Here is a 20,724-nt window from a genome sequence, read left to right as displayed (position 1 = left end):
TTCCTCAAGATTGCTTTGGCTATTTGGGGTCTTTTGTGTCTCCATACAAATTTTAAGATTTTTTGTTCTAGTTCCATAAAAAATGCCATTGGTAATTTGATAGGGATTGCTGAATCTGTAGACTGCTATGGGTAGTATAGCCATTTTCACAATATTGATTCTTCCAATCCAAGAACATGGTATATCTCTCCATCTGTTTGTCTCATCTTTGATTTCTTTCATCAGTGTCTTATAGTTTTCTGAGTACAGGTCTTTTACCTCCTTAGGTAGATTTATTCCTAGATATTTTATTCTTTTTGCTGCAATGGTGAATGGGATTGTTTCCTTAATTTCTCTTTCTGATCTTTCGTTGTTAGTGTATAGGAATGCAAGAGATTTCTGTGCATTAATTTTTTATCCTGTAACTTTACCAAATTCATTGATTAGCTCTAGTAGTTTTCTGGTGTCATCTTTAGCATTTTCTATGTATAGTACCATGTCATCTGCAAACAGTGAAAGTTTTACTTCTTTTCCAAGTCGAATTCCTTTTATTTCTTTTTCTTCTGATTACTGTGGCTAGGGCTTCCAAAACTATGTTGAATAAGAGTGGTGAGAGTGGACATCCTTGTCTTGTTCCTGATTTTAGAGTAAATGCTTTCAGTTTTTCACCATTGAGAATGATGGTTGCCAGGGGTCTGTCATATATGGGCCTTTATTATGTTGATAATGCCCTCTATGCCCTCTATGCCCACTTTCTGAAGAGTTTTTTTTTTTTTTTAATACATTTACTTATTTATTTGTTTTTGGCTGAACTGGGTCTTCATTGCTGCACGCGGGCTTTCTCTACTTGTGGCGAGCCGGGGCTACTCTTTGTTGTGGTGCACAGCCTTCTCACTGTGGTGGCTTCTCTTGTTGTGGAGCACAGGCTCTAGGTGCGTGGGCTTCAGTAGTTGTGGTACGTGGGCTTCAGTACTTGTGGCTTGCAGGCTCTAGGGTGCAGGCTCAGTAGTTGTAGCACACAGGCTTAGTTGCTCCGTGGCATGTGGGATCTTCCCGGACCAGGGCTCAAACCCGTGTCCCCTGCATTGGCAGGCAGATTCTTAACCACTGCGCCACCAGGGAAGCCCTCTGGCGAGTTTTAATCATAAATTTGTGTTAAATTTTGTCAAAAGCTTTTTCTGCATGTATTGAGATGATCAGTAGGTTTTTATTCTTCAATTTGTTAATGTGGTGTATCACATTGATTGATTTGTGTATATTGAAGAAACCTTGCATCCCTGGGATAAATCCCACTTGATCATGGTGTATGATCCTTTTAATGTGTTGTTGGATTTTGTTTGCTAGTACTATGTTGAGGATTTTTGCATCTATATTCATCAGTGATACTGGTCTGTAATTTTCTCTTTTTTGTAGTATCTTTGTCTGGTTTTAGTATCAGACTGATGGTGGCCTTGTAGAATGAGTTTGGGAGTGTTCCTTCCTCTGCAATATTTTGAAAGAGTTCGAGAAGGATGGGTGTTAGCTCTTCTCTAAATGTTTGAAAGAATTCACCTCTGAAGCCATCTGGTCCTGGACTTTAGTTTCTTGTAAGATTTTTAATCACAGTTTCAATTTCAGTGCTTGAGATTGGTCTGTTTATATTTTCTATTTCTTCCTGGTTCAGTCTTGGAAGGTTGTGCTTTTCTAAGAATTTGTCCCTTTCTTCCAGGTTGTCCATTTTATTGGCATAGAGTTGCTTGTAGTAGTCTCTTAACGATGCTTTGTATTTCTGTGGGGTCTCTTGTAACTTCTCCTTTTTCATTTCTAATTTTATTGATTTGATTCCTCTCCCTCTTTTTCTTGATGAGTCTGGCTAAAGGTTTATCAATTTTGATTATCTTCTCAAAGAACCAGGTTTTAGTTTCATTGATCTTTGCTACTGTTTTGTTTCTATTTCATTTATTTCTACTCTGATCTTTATGATTTCCTTCCTTCTACTAACTTTGGGTTTTGTTTGTTCTTCTTTCTCTAGTTCCTTTAGGTGTAAGGTTAGACTGTTTGAGATTTTTCTTTTTTCTTGAGGTGGATTGTACTGCTATAAACTTCCCTCTTAGAACTGCTTTTGCTTCATCCCATAGGTTTTGGATCGTCGTGTTTTCATTGTCATTTGTCTCTAGGTATTGTCTGATTTCCTCAGTGATCTCCTGGTTATTTAGTAGTGTATTGTTTAGCCTCCATGTGTTTGTGTTTTTTACGGTTTTTTTTCCCTGTAATTGACTTTTAATCTCATAGTGTTGTGGTTGGAAAAGATGCTTGATATGATTTCAATTTTCTTAAATTTACTGAGGCTGGATTTGCGACCTAAGATGTGATCTATCCTGGAGAATGTTCCATATGCACTTGAGAAGAAAGTGTAATCTGCTGTTTTGGGATGGAATGTCCTATAAATATCAATTAAATCTGGTCTACTGTGTCATTTAAAGCTTGTGTTTCCTTACTAACTTTCTGTCTGGATGATCTGTCCATTGGTGTAAGTGAGGTGTTAAGTCCTCCACTATTACTGTGTCACTATCAATTTCCTCTTTTATAGCTGTTAGCATTTGCCTTATGTATTGAGGTGCTCCTATGTTGGGTGCACATATATTTATAATTGTTGTATCTTCTTCTTGGATTGATCCCTTGATCATTATGGAGTGTCCTTCCTTGTCTCTTGTAACATTCTCTATTTTAAAGTCTATTTTATCAGATATGAGTATTGCTACTCTAGCTTTCTTTTGATTTCCACTTGCATGGAATATGTTTTTCCATCCCCTCACTTCCAGTCTGTATGTGTCCCTAAGTCTTTAGTGGGTCTCTTTTAGACAGCACATATACAGGTCTTGTTTTTTTATCCATTCAGCGAGCCTGTGTCTTTTGGTTGGAGCATTTAATCCATTCACATTTAAGGTAATTATCAATATGTATGTTCCTATTACCTTTTTCTTAATTGTTTTTTTTTTTTTTTTTTTGGTGGTATGCGGGCCTCTCACTGTTGTGGTCTCTCCCATTGCGGAGCACAAGCTCCGGACGCGCAGGCTCAGCAGCCATGGCTCATGGGCCCAGCCGCTCCATGGCATGTGGGATCCTCCCAGACCGGGGCACAAATCCATGTTCCCTGCATCGGCAGGCGGACTCTCAACCACTGTGCCACCAGGGAAGCCCTTGGGTTTGTTTTTGTAGGTCCTTTTCTTCTCTTGTGTTTCCCACTTAGAGAAGTTCCTTTAGGATTTCGTGTAGAGCTGGTTTGGTGACACTGACTTCTCTTAGCTTTTTCTTGTTTGTAAAGCTTCTGATTTCTCTGTCAAATCTGAATGAGAACCTTGCTGGGTAGAGTATTCTTGCTTGTAGGTTCTTCACTTTTATCACTTTAAATATATCATGCCACTCCCTTCTGGCTTGTAGAGTTTCTGCTGAGAAATCAGCTGTTAACCTTATGGGAGTTCCCTTGTATGTTATTTGTCGTTTTTCCCTTGTTGCTTTTAATAATTATTGTCTTTAATTTTTGTCAATTTGATTACAATGTGTCTCTGTGTGTTTCTCCTTGGGCTTATCCTGTCTGGGACTCTCTGTGCTTCCTGGGCTTGGGTGGCTATTTCCTTTCCCATGCTAGAGAAGTTTCTGACTATAACCTTTTGAAATATTTTCTCGGGTCCTTTCTCTCTCTCTTCTCCTTCTGGGACCCCTATAATGTGATTGTTGGTGCATTTAATGTTGCCTCAGAGGTCTCTTAGGTTGTCTTCATTTCTTATCATTCTTTTTTCTTTATTCTGTTCTGCGGTTGATTTCCACCATTCTGTCTTCCAGGTCACTTATCCGTTCTGCCTGAGTTATTCTCCTATTGATTTCTTCTAGTGTATTTTTCATTTCAGTTGTTTTATTGTTCATTTCTGTCTGTTTGTTCTTTAATTCTTCTAGGGTTTGTTAAACATTTCTTGTATCTTCTCGATCTTTGCCTTCATTCTTTTTCTGAGGTCCTGAATCGTCTTCACTGTCATTATTCTGAATTCTTTTTCTGGAAGGTTGCCTATCTCCACTTCATTTAATTGTTTTTCTGGGGTTTTATATTGTTCCTTCATCTGGGACATAGTCCTCTGCCTTTTAATTTTGTCTGTGCTTCTGTGATTGTGGTTTTTGTTCCACAGGCTGCAGGACTGTAGTTCTTCTTGCTTCTGCTGTCTGCCCATCAATTTTTTTTTTTTAATAATACATTTGAAAAATTGTTTTATTTTATTTACTTATTTATTTTTTGCCTGTTTTGAGTCTTTGTGGCTGTGTGTGGGCTTTCTCTAGTTGTGGCGAGCGGGGCTTACTCTTTGTTGCGGTGCATGGGCTTCTCACTGCGGTGGCTTACCTTGTTGCAGAGCATGGGCTCTAGGTACGTGGGCTTCAATAGTTGTGGCACGTGGGCTCAGTAGTTGTGGCACCTGGGCTTAGGTGCTCTGCAGCACATGGGATCTTCCCAGACCAGGGCTCAAACCCATGTCCCCTGCAATGGCAGGTGGATTCTTAACCACTGTGTCACCAGGGAAGTCTCAGAAATAACTTTTCATGAAGCAGAAATGTTCCCATGTTTTTCCTTCTGGCTTTCTTTTGGCCATGTAGCACGGCATGCAGTATCCTAGTTCCCCAACCATGGATCCAACCTGTGCCCCTTGCAGTGGAAGTGTGGAGTCTTAACCACTGGACCACCAGGCAAGTCCCTCCTTCTGGCTTTCAAGGCTCTCTAGATCTGACCACACTCTCCAAATACACCCTAGACAGACCAGTGAGAGTGATCTAACATGTCACACCTTCACATCACTGTGCTGCTGGAGTACACTTATGTCTCTTCTTTGTATCCATGGTTTACCTATCTTTTAAAGACCAATTTAAAGCCCACTTTCTTCATTAAGCCTTCTAAAACAGTTCCAGAAAATCTATCCTTTCCTGTTTCCTATTCCAACTGAACTAACTATATATAATATACCTTCTTTAGAATTAGCAAATAATTCAACTGTGTGTAATTTCTCAACTTATAAAGTGAATGCTCCTTTCGTCTGTATATATCTTAAATTTCCTTATGTATCCAAATGGCATAATGATAAAACACACTTGCCTCAAAACAACATTAATGTTTAACATAGTAAATAACTGTATTTTAAGAATTTCTACTTAATCTCTTTCACATATACTTTGGTCTTACCATGATAAATATCCTGTAAAGAACCACCTCCACAAAACTCCATGCAAATCCAAAGTTTATCTCGCCTATAAAAAGAAAATAAGCATTATCACATTTTCATGATTAAAGTTATTTGAAGTAACAAGTATTTTAAGGTCGTATGCCAATACCTTGAAAAACCACATAAATGCAATGTGCTAAGAGAAAAGCTAATATCTATGAGTAAACGAATTACTTAACATAATGTGTTGCTGTAACTCAACCCAAGGTTTTAATCCTTAAAATACACGATTTGTAGGATGTAAAGATGTCATTTGGCACATCCAAATGAGAGAAAATGTCCCTTTAGTTAAAAAGTCCCCTCCCTCACAGTTTATCCATCTACCCTATGACTGCATTATAAAAGTTAAATGTTAATTAAAAGGTTCATACCAAAAATTACATAGAGAAGATTCATCAGAGAATAGCCAATACATCTCAAAGTGTATCACTTTGATGGCTCTTCTCATTGACAAAACAGACAAAATGTAAACTTTACCCTCATATCTAGACTCAACAAAGATCTTTCCAAAATAACCTTTGTTAAAAATTTATCACTCACTTGTCTTTAGTAGCATTTCTCTTTCACATTCACATTATAAGACAGCATAACCACATAGTCACAGGAGAAATAATTAGCAAAGCCATAATCTCTTATTCCTTTGTTGAATCATTCATTACTTCATCTCAAAATGTAACAGGAAATGTACTATTCTCGGGGGGCAGAGATGGAATAGAAAGTCTCTGAACTCAGCAAGCTCAGTCTAACACGGAAGAAAGATTCTGCCTTAATAATATGTTGGTGTCTCTTACCACTGCATTCACAGTGCCTAGAAGGATACCAGTAAATGAATACTTATTTCATAAATGAATGAATGCATGAGTAATTGAAATAATAAACAAATCGATTAGTACCAGGATCAGCAAATTATGGCCAGTGGGCCAAATCTAGCCTGCTGCCTGATTTTGTATAGCCCAGGGACTATGAATGGTTTTCATATTTTTAAACGGTTGGGGGGGTGGTTTCAAAAGAAGAATATTATTTCTTGACATGTGACAATTCTGTGAAATTCAAATTTTAGTGTCCATGTAAAGTTATGTTGGAATACAGTCACATTCATTCATTTACATATTATCTATGGCTGTTTTTGTACTAAAACAGCAGAGGTGAGCAACTGTGACAGAGAGAAACATACGAAGTCCACAAAGCCTAAAATATTTACTATATGGTCATTTACAGAAAAGGTTTGCTGACCCTTGGACTGTATTATAGTTTGATTAATGCACAATTCAGGCATGTATAAAGTTCTGTGAGAACCCAGAGGTAAAAATAATTAGGAGAGTCAATGGAAATTTTAAGGGAGGAAATAACATTTGAGTTGGGTCTTGAAGTTAAAGTAGGAATTCACCACTAAGAGACAGGGAAAGGGCCTGTGCAAAAGAATGAAAATTTGATGACACATTTTAGAGACCGTGGGTGATTTAGCGTGAGTTGAACTCAGGCTACCTGAAGAGAGAATGGCAGGAAGTGAAGCTAGAATAGGCTGAGGTCATACTGTAAAACAGTGGTTGGTTTGTATATTCCTCAGTTTAGTTACTTTCATCTGGATAGTCTCTAGTTTGTCAATGTCTCTTAAAATGTGGCACCCAGAATCAAGTACTAGTCTGAATACTGCATGAACAGTGCATTAACAAGTGGAGCTGTTATCAGGATTGGACCACATATGGCAGTGGTGGTGTGATTAAGCAGACCTGAGAGGTGAGCTGACTTGGTTGGGTGTGATGGACCATGCACCATATATCAAGGGAACACAACCTGTCAGTGTGAAGGTCAGCAAACTTAAAAGAGTACAGAGTAAAAAGTACCATGATTCTAGAGGCAAAGCTGAAGATAGTGAGGCCCAGAGAAAGAAATCAGGACCTCAAATTCACAGGTGGTCCACATACCAGTGAAACTGAGTCATGACTGCTGATGGTAAAGTATGACCTAGTTGCCCAGTGGCCTGATTTGAATAACTCACAGAATGGATGCCTGGGGGCTGGCAGATGCATGGTCTCATCCAAAACGATGAAGGCATTTATGACTGGTGACTGCTACACAGGGAGAAATCTAAATCCCCCTGAGAGTCAAACAATTATGTCCTTTATATGAACACTTCTATTTCTTATTAACTTCAGCTTCTTAGCAACTGCATTCAACTGCTGGTTTGCAGTTTGAAGTTAACTAAAACCTCTAGATCTTTTTTTACATAGAAGTGGTCAGATGAGTTTCCTTTCTAGCTCCCTATTTGTATATCTGGTTCACTGAAACTATGCACAGGACCTTGTCCTTATTTGTTAAATTTCATCCTTAAAAGAAAAAAAAAAAAGAAGTTTTCACATGCATCTTATTAGCTCTCCAATTATTTTACTTAAAATAATTGGAGACACTATTGTGACACTATTTCTAAGTGTAAATACACCCCTCCTACCCCACGCTCCAGAAGTCGTTGGTTAGAAAGCCCCTAATCAGGAGCAAGAGCTTTGCGTATAAACTATGTGGACCTGCACTACTGAGTTTACTAATGAGCTTAAGGAGCATTAGGAGTAACTTTTCCACTGGTGACATGAATGGCACTCTAACTACGTAGACTGCTCAGAATGACCATTTGGCACCACTCTGTGCCGCTGCTTAAACTGAGGTATAAAACTGGCAAGTCTATCAACCAATATTCTTTGAAATGATGCTTAGACTCCAATTTAATATGTGTAATGCAGGATTTCATAGCCTGATCTCTCTAGACTGAGTCCTTCCTCTAGAACAGTGATTCTCAAAGTGCGGTCTGGAGGCCTCTGAGAGTCCTGGAGATCCTTTCAGGGGGTCAGCAAAGTCAAACTCATTTTCATAACAACACTAAAAATTATTTGCCCTTTGCACTCTGTCTTGAAAATACAGTGGAGTTTTCCAGACACTACAGGAGCAGGAAGTGTGATGATGATGTCATCCCTCTGACAGCTACTGGAATATGTGCTTCTGTATTCTTGTTTCAAATGTTTCTCAATTTTAATATCTAATATAGTAAATATCAATAGATACAACCCACACAAACCAAAGCTCTTTGGGGGTACTCAATCATTTTTAAGAGTGTAAAATAAAAGGGGTTCTAAGACCAAAGTGCTTGAGAACTACTGCTCTAAAATATTTTCACATCTGCTGCACATGAAACTTTCATATAAAATTCCTGCCTCAAGGGCTTAAGCAACAGGCAGCAGGGACTTCTCGTATCTCACAGAAACTGGCTGAATTGTTTTGGGGTCTGCTCAGGATAAGTAAACTGCTTAGTAAAGGACCTGGACTATATGCCCAATAAACGTAAGCTGTTTTCTACTCCTTTTGTTATATTTTGTCTTGTTGTGTTTTATTTATGTGAGGCACCTTAAACTGCTCCTGGAACTCAGTGAAGGTGTAATTAAGTAAACTTGCCTTTTTCTTTTCTTTAAGAAAAAAAAATAGAAGAGAGATGGGATTGATTTGACATAACTTCTTACTAAAGTAATGCTAATCACCACTTCCTTCCTATAAGCGCTCACTAATTATGTGATTAATAATTTATCTTAGATGTTTGCTGGGGACAGATGACTGACATCAAGTTTAACAGTCTGTATTTTCTAGAAATCACCTTTTCCTTTCCTTTGCAAATTGGTCAATGCTGATCACTAATCTTTTGACACCCCTCCTATTTGTCAAGACACTCACGACAGTGGATGGCAATCATGTCTGCTATATTTTCAGTATAGTAATGAGATATAATTTATATAAATCTAAAAGGCTTACATTCCTTTAAAGTGTCTGGTGCTCTATAATTATCTAGTCACCTATCTGTACTTCAATTCCTTCTTAATAATGCTTTTATTAAGCATTATTTTCCTACCCTTTCCAGTTTGAAAACAATTCTCCTTGTAAAGAAAATGGATGCAGGAAATGAGTTCTCTGCTTTCTTACATATTTCAATATTATACCATCCTCTACTTGAAGCTGGTCTACCCCCTTTCCCACCTTGCTTAAAAACACAATTTTCTGTTCACTCTATGTAAAATGACTTTCCAACTTACAGACTGAGAAAAAAAAATTATAATTATATATTTAATACTTTACCTTTTTTAGATGCCTAAAACACTTTACCTTTACAACATTCTATTTAGTTAAGTCTGCTATTATCAAAAACGCCTGAATATTCAGAGTCTATTAGAAAAATGACTTCCATCTGTTCTAAGAATGTCTCTCTTGTGATGGTAAATCTGCATTTGCTTTTGGTCACTCACCAAGCCATCTGCCTAACGGGAAAGGACTTGAATCAGATCAGTCCATTCGATGCAGGCCAATAAATTACAAAATCTTTGTCCCTGGGTATCTGAACTAAAATAAAATTAATCACTGAGGTAAATATACAATATATCACTATTAATTCTCTGGCTCAACAAATCCTTATAATTCTTCTTTCTTATTCTGTAAAATTATCTTTCTATCTGACAAGGAATAGAAAAATAAGTAGAGGGGGGAAAAGTTCACTATTTTCATCTTCTAGTTCAATGTTTACTAGAGCATATAGGAACTAACATTCTAATAACTATTTCATTAAATTAAAGAGGTTATCATTTCTAAAACACACCTTTTAATCTTCCCACACTGAACTAAGTATAATTATTTATGTATTTTGCCCAAATATAACATGATTTAAAAAGAAAAATAAAATATGAGCATGATCACCAAGGATAAACAGCTCTCAAATGTCTGCTAGAAACTAGCAGACCAGTCACTCCCCCGGGACAGGATGCCTAGCCATGCCCCACACTGCTGTACCCTGTACTTTACTGTAGGTTATCTTGTTGACCAAAGCACTTGCCAATGGCTACTCCATCACATTCAGCAAAATAATTCAACTGTAACCTCAACTGTCAATGTGAAAAACGAAAAGTTTAATAACTGCTAGATGTTTTAGTTTAGGATAGCTCATGTTAATGTGTGCTGAATTAAAATGTTTTGGTTCATTTTTAAACAAATAGGCAAAAACGACCGCATTCCAAAAAGTTATACGTAACCCATCCACCTTCTTCCCCTTTAACAAGGAGGGGTAGCTATGTATTCAGAGGATACAAGGTGACCTATTTCTCTAAAATTGTACTTAACACTCCCAGTTTGGCATAATATTTGACAAAGAACGGGTCACTGGACAGCAGTCGTATGTGAAGTATGTTCCCCAAAAGAAACCACTGCACAGTTAAATCAGTTTTAGAAATGTCATATACTACAGTCTTCTCTTCTCTTGGAAATTAACAACGCCACTGGTATTTTAAGGTCTCTGAGAAATCCTGTGGGGGGGGGAGTGGGGCACAGAATAGAAGGAGAAAGGGAAGGAGGAGGTGTGCAGAGGGAAGAAAAGGTGGGAAAAGGAGGAGGAAGATTAGAAAGAGGGGAAGAAAGGGGATGGAATGTTGGGAAGGGGAGAATGGAGAAGAGGAAGAAGGGGAAAAGATAACAGAGCAGAGGGGAGAGGGAAAATGAAGAAGAGAAAGAAGAAATACAACTTCTCTAATTTTGTTTAGTTCGCTACATCCCCCAATTATTTTTTCCATAGACCCATTTTTTCACATATCAGCATCCCTCTGAACAAATGTTCCGTAGAAATACCCCAGCAATACTGGTATAAAGAAGTATCTCATAAGGTAGTTCCACCAAATTTCTTAAAGAGGACTATTAGTGAAAAACTGGTAAAATCCAAATGCAGTATCTTAGTTTAGCTAACATATTGTACCAGTGTTAATTTCTTAGTTTTGACAAATGTCCCAGGGTTATGTAAGATGTTAACACCAGGGAAAGCTGCGAGAACTCTTTGTACTATCTTTGCAACTTTTATGTAAATCTAACATATTCCAAGATTAAGTTTCCTTTTTTAAAAAAAGACAGTAGCTGGGTATAAACTAAAGTGACTTAATTTACTTTATTTTCATAGTGTGAGCATTCAAAAACGCATTTTCAGTTAAGATTCTGTGGTTTCCCTGGCAAGTCCTGTCTCTGGCTCTAGAAAAAAAATTTCTTCCAGTTTCTATATAACTCAAGGGACTACAAGTCCTGGCAAGTCCTGTCTCTGGCTCTAGAAAAAAAATTTCTTCCAGTTTCTATATAACTCAGGGGACTACCATCTCTTTCTTGGATTACTGTAATAAATGTACCGTATAAAATTAACTGACTCCTTGTCTCAATACCCTACACCCCAAGTCCATCCCCCCATAGAATATACTACCTCTGTGTTAAAACCTTCCAACAAGTATGCTCAATACATATAGGTCCTAAGTAAGGCATAAAAGGTTTCTTTTTTGCCTAAATCTCCACAGCCTTAACCTGCTGAACTACACCCTTTCCCCTTAAACTCTAATATGAGATTATTTGCTATCTCCTGAACACTTCATGATTTTTTCATGCATCCATTTCCTTTGTCAGAAATTACAATTTTCTACATACATATACACACCACAGTAAATGCATACTAATCCTCTAACACCCAGTATTTGGGAATAACATCATTCAAAGAGCTCTCTCTGATTCCCTTTGACAAAATCAGATATTCTACCACATCTTTATCACTTTATATCTTACGTCAAAATGATTACTGCACCTTGCATTGCAATTATTTGCTCATGTCTATTTTTTCTATTCAATAGTAAGCTCCTTAAAGGCAAGGACTGTTTTATCTATCTTAACATCTCCAGAAATCAATACAGCACTCTAGACATCCTAAGAAATAATGTAAACACACTTTGTAAGTGGTGATGATTCATAAATATATTATTACTATGAGTTAAATCATGTTCATCTAAACTACTACTCTGGATTTCAAAGGTTTAAAATATCTGATCTAAATAAAAGTGTTTTCAGTGCATGGATCTGACCTTCTGACAGCTCATCTTTTGAGGATCATTTGCTGTTAGTCAAAGCTGAGCATTATGAGTTCAGACTAGAAAGGAATGTTCCAATTTTCTTAATTTATTCTTAAAGGATATGCTGGGCGAAGGAATGCTTAGAAGAATCTGAAGTTAAGATCATTCTTTGCTTAAAAGAAGCAATCGTTTAGCTCTACTGAGAATAAAGAATAGGTCTATGGTGATTTAAATCTGTTGTTTTGTAAATATACACACAGAAATACACAGATAAAAATATTTACCACACCAGGTCTATTTACTTTAAATTCTAAACTTTCAGAGAAAAGTTTTCTCTATCCAGTTCTTGTTGTACAGTATGTGTAATTAGGCACTTAATAAACACAGGCTTTTAATGATGTTGAAGAGCAAGTAAGGACGGCCCCATCAAGAGTATCAGGCTTCTCTGTCTTACAGGAGCTCAGTCTCAATATTCCTTTGGGAAGTGAGCATAGCTCACTATAACCCTGTTATAAAATACGCTTCTGAACTTAATTATTTGCTGGTCATCTATTCAGTAAATTCATAGGGTTAAGTCTGATTTCCTGGAGGGGAAATTTATTAATGGTCAAACCACGTTACTTCAGTTTACTCAATTTTTTGGTCCAAATTTGTTATAATAGGCTATAATGCAACAAGATAGAAGGAAGAAGGTCAATAAGAACAGTATATATTTTAGGGGGTTTGTATCAAGTTCAAACAAACAAGCTCATTGCCTTCTGAAAACTCATTCAGTAATGAGAAAGAAGCCAAGAAACCATGTTCCCTCTGAGACTAAATCTGCCATTTCCGGACTAAGTAATATGTACACCAAAAAGACTGCTGGCTAGGTACCTGCAGAGCCAGGTTTAAATCCCAGCACCAACAATGAGTAGCTGGATAACCTAAAGAAGTCATTTATCCAGCAGTCTCTCTTCTATCAGCAAAAAAAAAAAAAAAAAGTGGGCTAAGTGACAAGACCTCTTGGTCCCTTCTAGCTCTAACACCCCACAAGGCTAATCATTATCCCATAGTCCAAATTTGCCTGAGTCTAGACTTTAATTAGTGAAGCAGGGAAGAATTTCTATAGAAGAAAAGAGCTAAAGAAAGAGAGGATTAATCGCTGTTCCACATTATACTACCAATTGCTTTCGTATCACTTTCATCAACTACACGTTACAGAATAAAATTATATGTTTAAATCAGTTTTCCTATATCAGATCATACAACTCCAAATGAACACGCTTTATTAAAAAAAAAAAAAAGAATGACCCTAATTTTGTCTGTTTCACGACGGTTTCTGGGCAGTTTTGCTCTCTGTATCCTTATACTTAGATTAAAATAAAAGTATCCTCTAAAAAAAATCCATCGAGTTACACACAAAACAGAAACTTGCACACTGTTCTGTATGTATACTATGCTTCAATTTAAAAGGTTTACTTTAAAAAAAAAGGATATTCAAAATACAGTCAGAATACATGGTTCCTGATATCTAAAAGTAAGTACAATTTTTGTTAGGCATAATCTCAAATTGGCTCTCTTGTAGCATGTCTCATGGTTAAGGTTAAAGAGTGTGTTACTACAGAGTTGTGCTATTTTGCCCCAAGTCTCAACAAAAATGAATACAAACCCAAAAGGAATTCTGTATTCCGGTAACAAGATCAAACGTTTTGCTGCCTAACCTGTGTGGGAAGGCTCTTGCCTAAGTAACCCAGAAAGTCAAATGTCCAGTTTAGCTTAATGTTACTTTTTGAATTTTGAGGGGTGGGGTGGGTGGGTGTGAAGTACTGGAAGTTTATTTGGTCAGCTTTTTTGGCAAGGAAGTAGAAAGGCCAAGTCAAAAGTCATGTGATCCATAAGCACAATACCACAGAAAGAACTAGGACCCTCCTCTGTCAATAACTTGAAATGAGACTGTGAACTAAATACTCGATGTGAAACTCTCAAACACCTTATTTGTAAAATGGAAATAATATTTACCATAGAGTAATATTCCTAAGAGCGTTGTTGAAAAGATCAAATTAGGCACTAACCTGACGGTATTTAAAAAACAGTTAACAGTAATAGTAATCATAGCAATAGTAGTAGCAATACAAGTTAACATTTATTGAGCATTTATTATATGCTCTAACCACTGTTCTTAACACTTTACTTATACTTACCAACTACCCTTGTAGTTATCACATCATGTATCTATTATTATTATCCTTATTTTATAGATGAGGAAATGGAGGCACAGAGTGGTTAAGTAATTTGCCATAAGTCACAAAGTTAGTAAGTGATGGAGTCAGGACTCAACCAACCCAACCAACCTGACTCCAGAACTCAAGCTCTAAACTACCAACTATACTACTGTCTCTGTGGCAAAAAGATCATGCTCCTTTCACCACACCAAGGTTGCCATGTAAGTGGGTGGGGATCTCCTGGAATAACAGGTTAGGCTTTGGATGGTCCCATATTTCTGGAAGACTCAGAACATGTTTGAGAAATTCTCAGTTCAATGTCCCTGGGGAAACACAAAAACTCTTAAAAAAAGATGTTTGCTCTTGGGGGAAGAAAACTTTGTAATGCTTCTCCCAAATGAGTCTAAGTAGTCATTTTGTTAGGACCAATAACAGTGAAACAAATTGTTTTGAAGTGACAATTTACATGTGTTGGCAGAAATCAGTTATTTGTATCATGAGCTTAAATGATTGTAAGGGACTTCTTTGAGCTGATGGAGTAACTGCCTGTGCTGGGTCTGTCCATAAGATAAAAACTGATGCAGAAACTGTTGTTAGGTTGTTGTCTGAACCACCCACCATTAAAACAGTTTTAAACTGGCTGTTAAAGAACCCATTCAAAATGTTTAACAGCCACTGACCTCGGGGTAGCACCTGTCCCTACGTGAACTAAAGTCCCATTAAACCCACCCTTTGACCTCGATGAAGGTGGACAATCAAAGCTATCCAAGAGCGGTTAGAATCAAGAAGAGCTGGTCCGCCTGGCCTTTCACAAGCTGGAAGGAAGAGAGGGCAGAAGTGCCCCGTCTTTTCCATATGCTGTGCCTGCATCAGAAGTGTTTTGTACTTGGCTCACAGACAGAATGGGAGCTGTAATAAGATACATCCTTATTCTTACCCTACAGTATATGGGAACCAAACAGAAGAGTTTTTTAAATACCTAAGAAAACATTCTCTAATCCTTCCCCTTTGGAAGGAACCTTGGAAACAACTAGGTCACAGTGCTCAACTCAACTGCATACAGAAGTGAATGGAAACGCAAGATCTGGCCTTGAGGTCATCCCCTATGGAATATGACCTGGGGAACCTGGCTTGGTCCTGCCAAACCAAAACAAGGGGCGGCAAATTCAGTCCTTCTAAGTTCACTTTAGGACCTGGGAAAATAAGAAGTTAGTAAAATAATTATAATTCCTAGTCCTCTGGATAAAATGAAGGGAAGGGATGATGCAATACTTTGAGGCTAGAAGCACAAAAGAAAAAAAAAGGTTCTAAAGGTTCTAATAAAAACAACAGATATACTTTGTAAATTCACCCAAGACTAGAAGAAAGGGGCAACAGAATGGCGTATTTAGATCTCTGGTCTACCACAGGAAGACTAACCATAAAAGTCAGTTTTTACTTGCCAGCTTCCTCACTGAAACTACACCCAGAATTCCCAAGAGTATAACAGACAAATCATGGACTATGGTATGGGGTACAGAATTAACATAAAGAGGTCATAAATAAAAATTCCATTCATATGAAGATATCTTATTTTCAAAGCATGAAGAAAACTACAAAACTTGGTATTAGAGCTAACTTTATTTTGTTAAATGTATTAGGTGATGGAAATCATTACTGCTTTTCATAAGGGAAACAAACAATGTACCTGAGATAGCTTCCAAAATAAGCAACAATATTTGGGTGCTTACAGTCTTTCATCATAATAATTTCTTGCTGCACAACTGCAAAGTCTTCTCCTAGAATAAAAAATAAGCAAGTTGAATATTTAGTAGGTAAATTTCAAAATGTCGATTTCTTTCAAAACATAAAAAATGTTATTGATATTATTTTTAATGACAATTTCAGTCCTACCTTGACAGAAAGTAAAGTACAATGATTAAAAAGTATGAACTCTGGTCCCAGACTATGTTGGATTCAAATCCCAACTCTGTCCCTTACTAAGCTGTGTGAACTTGGGCAAGTTACTTGACCTCTCTGTGCTAATTTCTTCCTCTGTAAAATAGGGATAAAACTAATAATAATCTATCTTATATGGCTATTGTAAGGGTTAGGTGGGCTAATGTATGTAAAATGCTTAGAACAGTATCTGACACAGAGTAAGCACTAGATAAGCATTTGCTATTATTACAATTATGCCTTGGATATAATCATCATATAATTCACTAGAAATACATTATGTTTTCCCTTTCTTAGCAAATAACATTCAATATAATTTTATTTATTTATTTATTTTTGGCTGCGTTGGGTCTTCGTTGCTGCGTGTGGGCTTTCTCTACTTGTGGCAAGCAGGGGCAACTCTTCGTTGCAGTGTGCGGGCTTCTCCTGTGGTGGCTTCTCTTGATGCGGAGCATGGGCTCTAGGCACGTGGGCTTCAGTAGTTGTGGCACGCGGGCTCTAGAGTGCAGGCTCAGTAGTTGTGGCACACGGGCTTAGTTGCTCCGTGAACCGGTGTTCCCTGCATTGGCAGGCGGATTCTTAACCACTGCGCCACCAGGGAAGTCCCAACATTTAATATAATTTTGCACAAGGAAGCAATTCTTTTTTAAGTTAGGGCAGGAACCCTTATACACTGAGACTATCAAATGTACCTCCACAGCTCTTTTGGTAGAGCTGAGAGGCCTTACTCTAGCAGTACTGGTTTACCAGAAGCCCCCCCCCCGCCGCACCACCACCCCTGCCACAGGCTTATCCTGTATTCAAGTGCCTTGCTCCAGCTGTGCTGGGATGTAGAATGGGATTGTATTTAAGTCTGGTCAGACTATCAGCAAGTATCTCTCTCCTTCTACTCCCTCCCTGCCCAAATTCTTCAAAATAAGATCTGGCAATCCTGTAACAGTGTCACACATGTTCCTGGTTCCTGAATGAACATTTGTCATGGAGAGAGACAGAACTGCCATGAATGCAAATGTGGTAAACCAGAGACTAAGCAGAAAGAGAACACGTGGAAGTGCTTACATTGAAATCAAAGCAGCTTTGTATTACTAACTCAGTTTTTCAAGCATTATATACTATGAATAGCCTGATTAAATGTATATTAGTGGCAGAATCAAAAATAGGTTTCCCAAACTAAAGTTTAAATTGTAAATATGAGGTTGTTATGGCAAGCCCTTGACACTTCTGGCCTGGCATTTTCCTACTGTAAATGTAACAGGCTTGAAAGTAGCCTAACCATGAACCATCTGAACTCAATATCAAAACCAACCTTACTGCCCCAGTGACAAGGGAAGAAGTAGTAGAGAAGATACAGTATGTCAGATTCGTAATTTCTGCAATGAAATGGGTACAAAATCAAAGTTTTCCAAAGGGAGAATAGAAAATTTTTATGTCTTCAAAATTGCAAAAGAAAATCACTGAACTAGGATCTTCTGGGTTTACTTCCCACCAGTAAGAATTTCTGATTCAGTATATTAAGAAAAATCCAAGATAAACATAATAAGGCCATAATGAGACGAACTCCAATTTTCAGGGATATATGAAATACTTTGAAAGTTCTAAATTTTGCTTTTCACCTGCCTTTCGATTATACTTTTCCCCAATTCAGTGACTGGGTTACATGAGATCAAAGTTGATACAGTCAGCCTGAACTCTAGGACTAGTTTAATAGTTAGAGGACAGCAGCTCTCTTTCTAGGAGCAGCCCTGAAGCTGTTAGTCGTCACACAACCTCCAAGGCAGCCAGCTTTAGAATAACACTGACCTGCAGAAAACACTGAGAAGAAACACGAAAAGGGGGGGAAGAAGGAAGGCACATGACCAGTGTAATTGAGCTACTACAGGAAGCCTCATCTGCCTGGTAATTTTCAGATATACCTGTTCATGACCAATAAACTCCTTGTACTGTTTAAGCCACCTTGAGCTGTGGTTTCTATTATACCTGTAAGCATCACTGCATCAATGTCTTCATGTCTATGTCCTCACTGGAATGTTACAGCATCTAGGACAGGAATGATACCTTCATCATTTCTGTATCCCTAGCACCTAATATGCAATCAATGAAGTTGTTACCTGAATGAATCATAATAAGAGCATAATCATAATCATAGCACATAATTCTACTACATGATGACTCTAAATCAGGAGCATCTGCTTTGGGTTTAATTTCATCCAGTTATTAGCATGTTTTATACAATTGTTTGTTTGCTACTCCTGTGGTTTCACTAAAATCTATGAATGGCTTTTTAAGCCTTCAACCATGTCTTTCCCAGGAAATGTTGTTGATCCAAAGTGCATCCTTTTTGTCCTATTAAGTCATCCCCACGTGATTATGACAATGGCCAAATTAAATTCAGTATTTTTGTGGGGAAAAAATCCAAAGAAAAATTCCACAATTTGATTTTTAAAGGTAACTGAAAAAAGGTAGATTTGGGTAGGAAAAAAGAAAGCAGTTTAATACATTAATTAATCCAAAGGAGCCTAACAGAGTTAAAGGACTTTCTTCAAAGTTCAAGAGAAATACATTTTAAAGGATAAATTAATAGCCCCCCCAATGGGATGGTTAGATAATTTTGAAAAATTCTTTCCAATTCTGAGAGATTATGAATTTTCGGTAAAATTTTTGACATTAAAATGAAGAATACATCTTCCAAAGGATGGCAAAAATAAAAACAAAACCTAATTGAGAAAAATAAGCAAGCCTACAAGTAGAGCAGATCATGAATAAATCAAGTAGACAGGCAGAAAAATACAGACTTACACATGCAAAGTTCTCAGAATAAACATGACACAATACTAAGTGTTCAATAAATGTTAACTGTCTGTAGTAGGCTGAATAATGGCCCCAAAGATGGCCAGGTCCTAACCTCTGAAACCTGTGAATGTTACCATACATGGCAAAAAGGGGCGTGCAAGTATGATTAAGTTAAGGATCTTGTGATGGGGAGTTTATCGTGAATTATCTGGGTGGGCCCTTAATGTAATCACAAGTGTCCTTATAAGAAGAGGCAGAGGGAGACTTGACTATAAGAAGGCAAGGAGCAAGATGCTATGTTGCTGGCCTTGAGGATGGAGGAAGAGGCCAAGAATGAACGAATGCAAGGAATGCAGCTCTAGAAGCTGGAAAAGGCAAGGAAATGGATTCTCCCTTAGAGTATTCAGAGGAAGGCAGCCCTGCTAAGACTTTGATCTTGACCCAGTGAAACACACTTTGGACTTCTAAATTCCAGAACTTTAAGAGAATAAATTTGCGCTGTTTCAAGTCACCAAGTTTGTAGACCTTGTTAACATAGCCACAGGAAACTAATACGTGATTACTATCAACATTATCACTTTGGCAGAGCTGGCTAGCCATTCACAAATAATCTGTGCTCTCCCTTCCATAATGTGGAAGTTACTGGTGGGAGGCAATTATCCCATCAAAAGACATTTCCCAGTCAACATGATGTGCCAAAGAGAACAGTTCTTGTCAATGGAATGCGAGCAAAAATAATGTGTCATTTTCCTACTCTTTCTTTTCCCATTAGCAGGCTACATGACACTGTGAGGTCCCAGAAAATGCAAGTCTGGGTCCCTGAGTCACCCAAAGAAAGAAAGTCATCCAACAACTTGAACATCTGCTCTAAACTACTGCATAAACTTGAAATAAAATTATATTATGATCTAGCTTAGTTATTACAGTAGTTAGCATTATCCTAAACTGATATAATTACCATCCATTTACGAAAAAGGTTGTCCAAACCGTAGGAGGGGCTTCAGAAATGTTTTAGTGGGTTAACAAACACGAGACTCTGTCCCTCTAATAGAGCACAGATATAATGAGCAAGACCATAGGCATTTCTATTTGCTTTTATTTTTTATACAATTTACTTTATTTTTTAATACAATGCTTTCCTGTAAAAAGCTATATTTAGTCAAATATGTGAGAGCAAAAGGACACTTGAATGTTATGGGGGTGGGTCTCTCCCTGAAAACTACAGTAAAACATAGACTCCCTAATACTTCCTTGCCTTGTTTGTTTGTTTGTTTATTTATTTATTTATTATTAGTTTTGACTGCATTGGGTCTTCATTGCTGCACGCAGGCTTTCTCTAGTTGCGGCAAGCAGGGGCTACTCTTTGTTGCGGTGCATGGGCTTCTCATTGGGGTGGCTTCTCTTGTTGTGGAGCACAGGCTCTAGGCGCGTGGGCTTCAGTACTTGTGGCTCGCGGACTCAGTAGTTGTGGCTCATGGGCTCTAGAGCACAGGCTCAGTAGTTGTGACGCCTGGGCTTAGTCGCTCCGTGGCATGTGGGATCTTCCTGGACCGGGTCTTGAACCCATGTCCACCTGGCAGGTGGATTCTTAACCGCTGCGCGACTGGGGAGGCCCTCTTGCCTTTTTAGATACAAACTGACAATCATGGTATTTCCAACATTTCATACAATTATTTACTTTTT

The 20,724-nt window shown here is 37.8% G+C and overlaps 1 protein-coding gene across 4 annotated transcripts in view; it reads right to left on the bottom strand.

The window, feature by feature from the left end:
• Nucleotides 1-20,724, bottom strand: part of MAP4K3 (mitogen-activated protein kinase kinase kinase kinase 3) — a 190,500-nt gene that overhangs the window by 81,647 nt on the left and 88,129 nt on the right. For 3 of the 4 annotated variants that reach the window (XM_027113315.1, XM_027113316.1, XM_027113317.1), the window contains 2 exons: nucleotides 16,001-16,091; nucleotides 5,180-5,244 (listed from right to left, as the gene is read on the bottom strand). In XM_027113315.1, coding sequence (XP_026969116.1) covers nucleotides 5,180-5,244; nucleotides 16,001-16,091 — 156 coding nt within the window. Of the gene's footprint in view, nucleotides 1-5,179; nucleotides 5,245-16,000; nucleotides 16,092-20,724 lie in introns of those variants that run through there. The other variant, XM_027113318.1, reaches the window with a different exon arrangement.

Source organism: Aethalodelphis obliquidens, unplaced genomic scaffold (assembly GCF_003676395.1).
Source record: "Aethalodelphis obliquidens isolate GAN/ISIS:26980383/991018 unplaced genomic scaffold, ASM367639v1 scaffold12, whole genome shotgun sequence".
Classification (NCBI taxonomy): domain Eukaryota; kingdom Metazoa; phylum Chordata; class Mammalia; order Artiodactyla; family Delphinidae; genus Aethalodelphis; species Aethalodelphis obliquidens.
The sequence above is the reverse complement of the archived record's forward strand: the minus strand, read 5'-3'. Positions and strand labels throughout refer to the sequence as shown.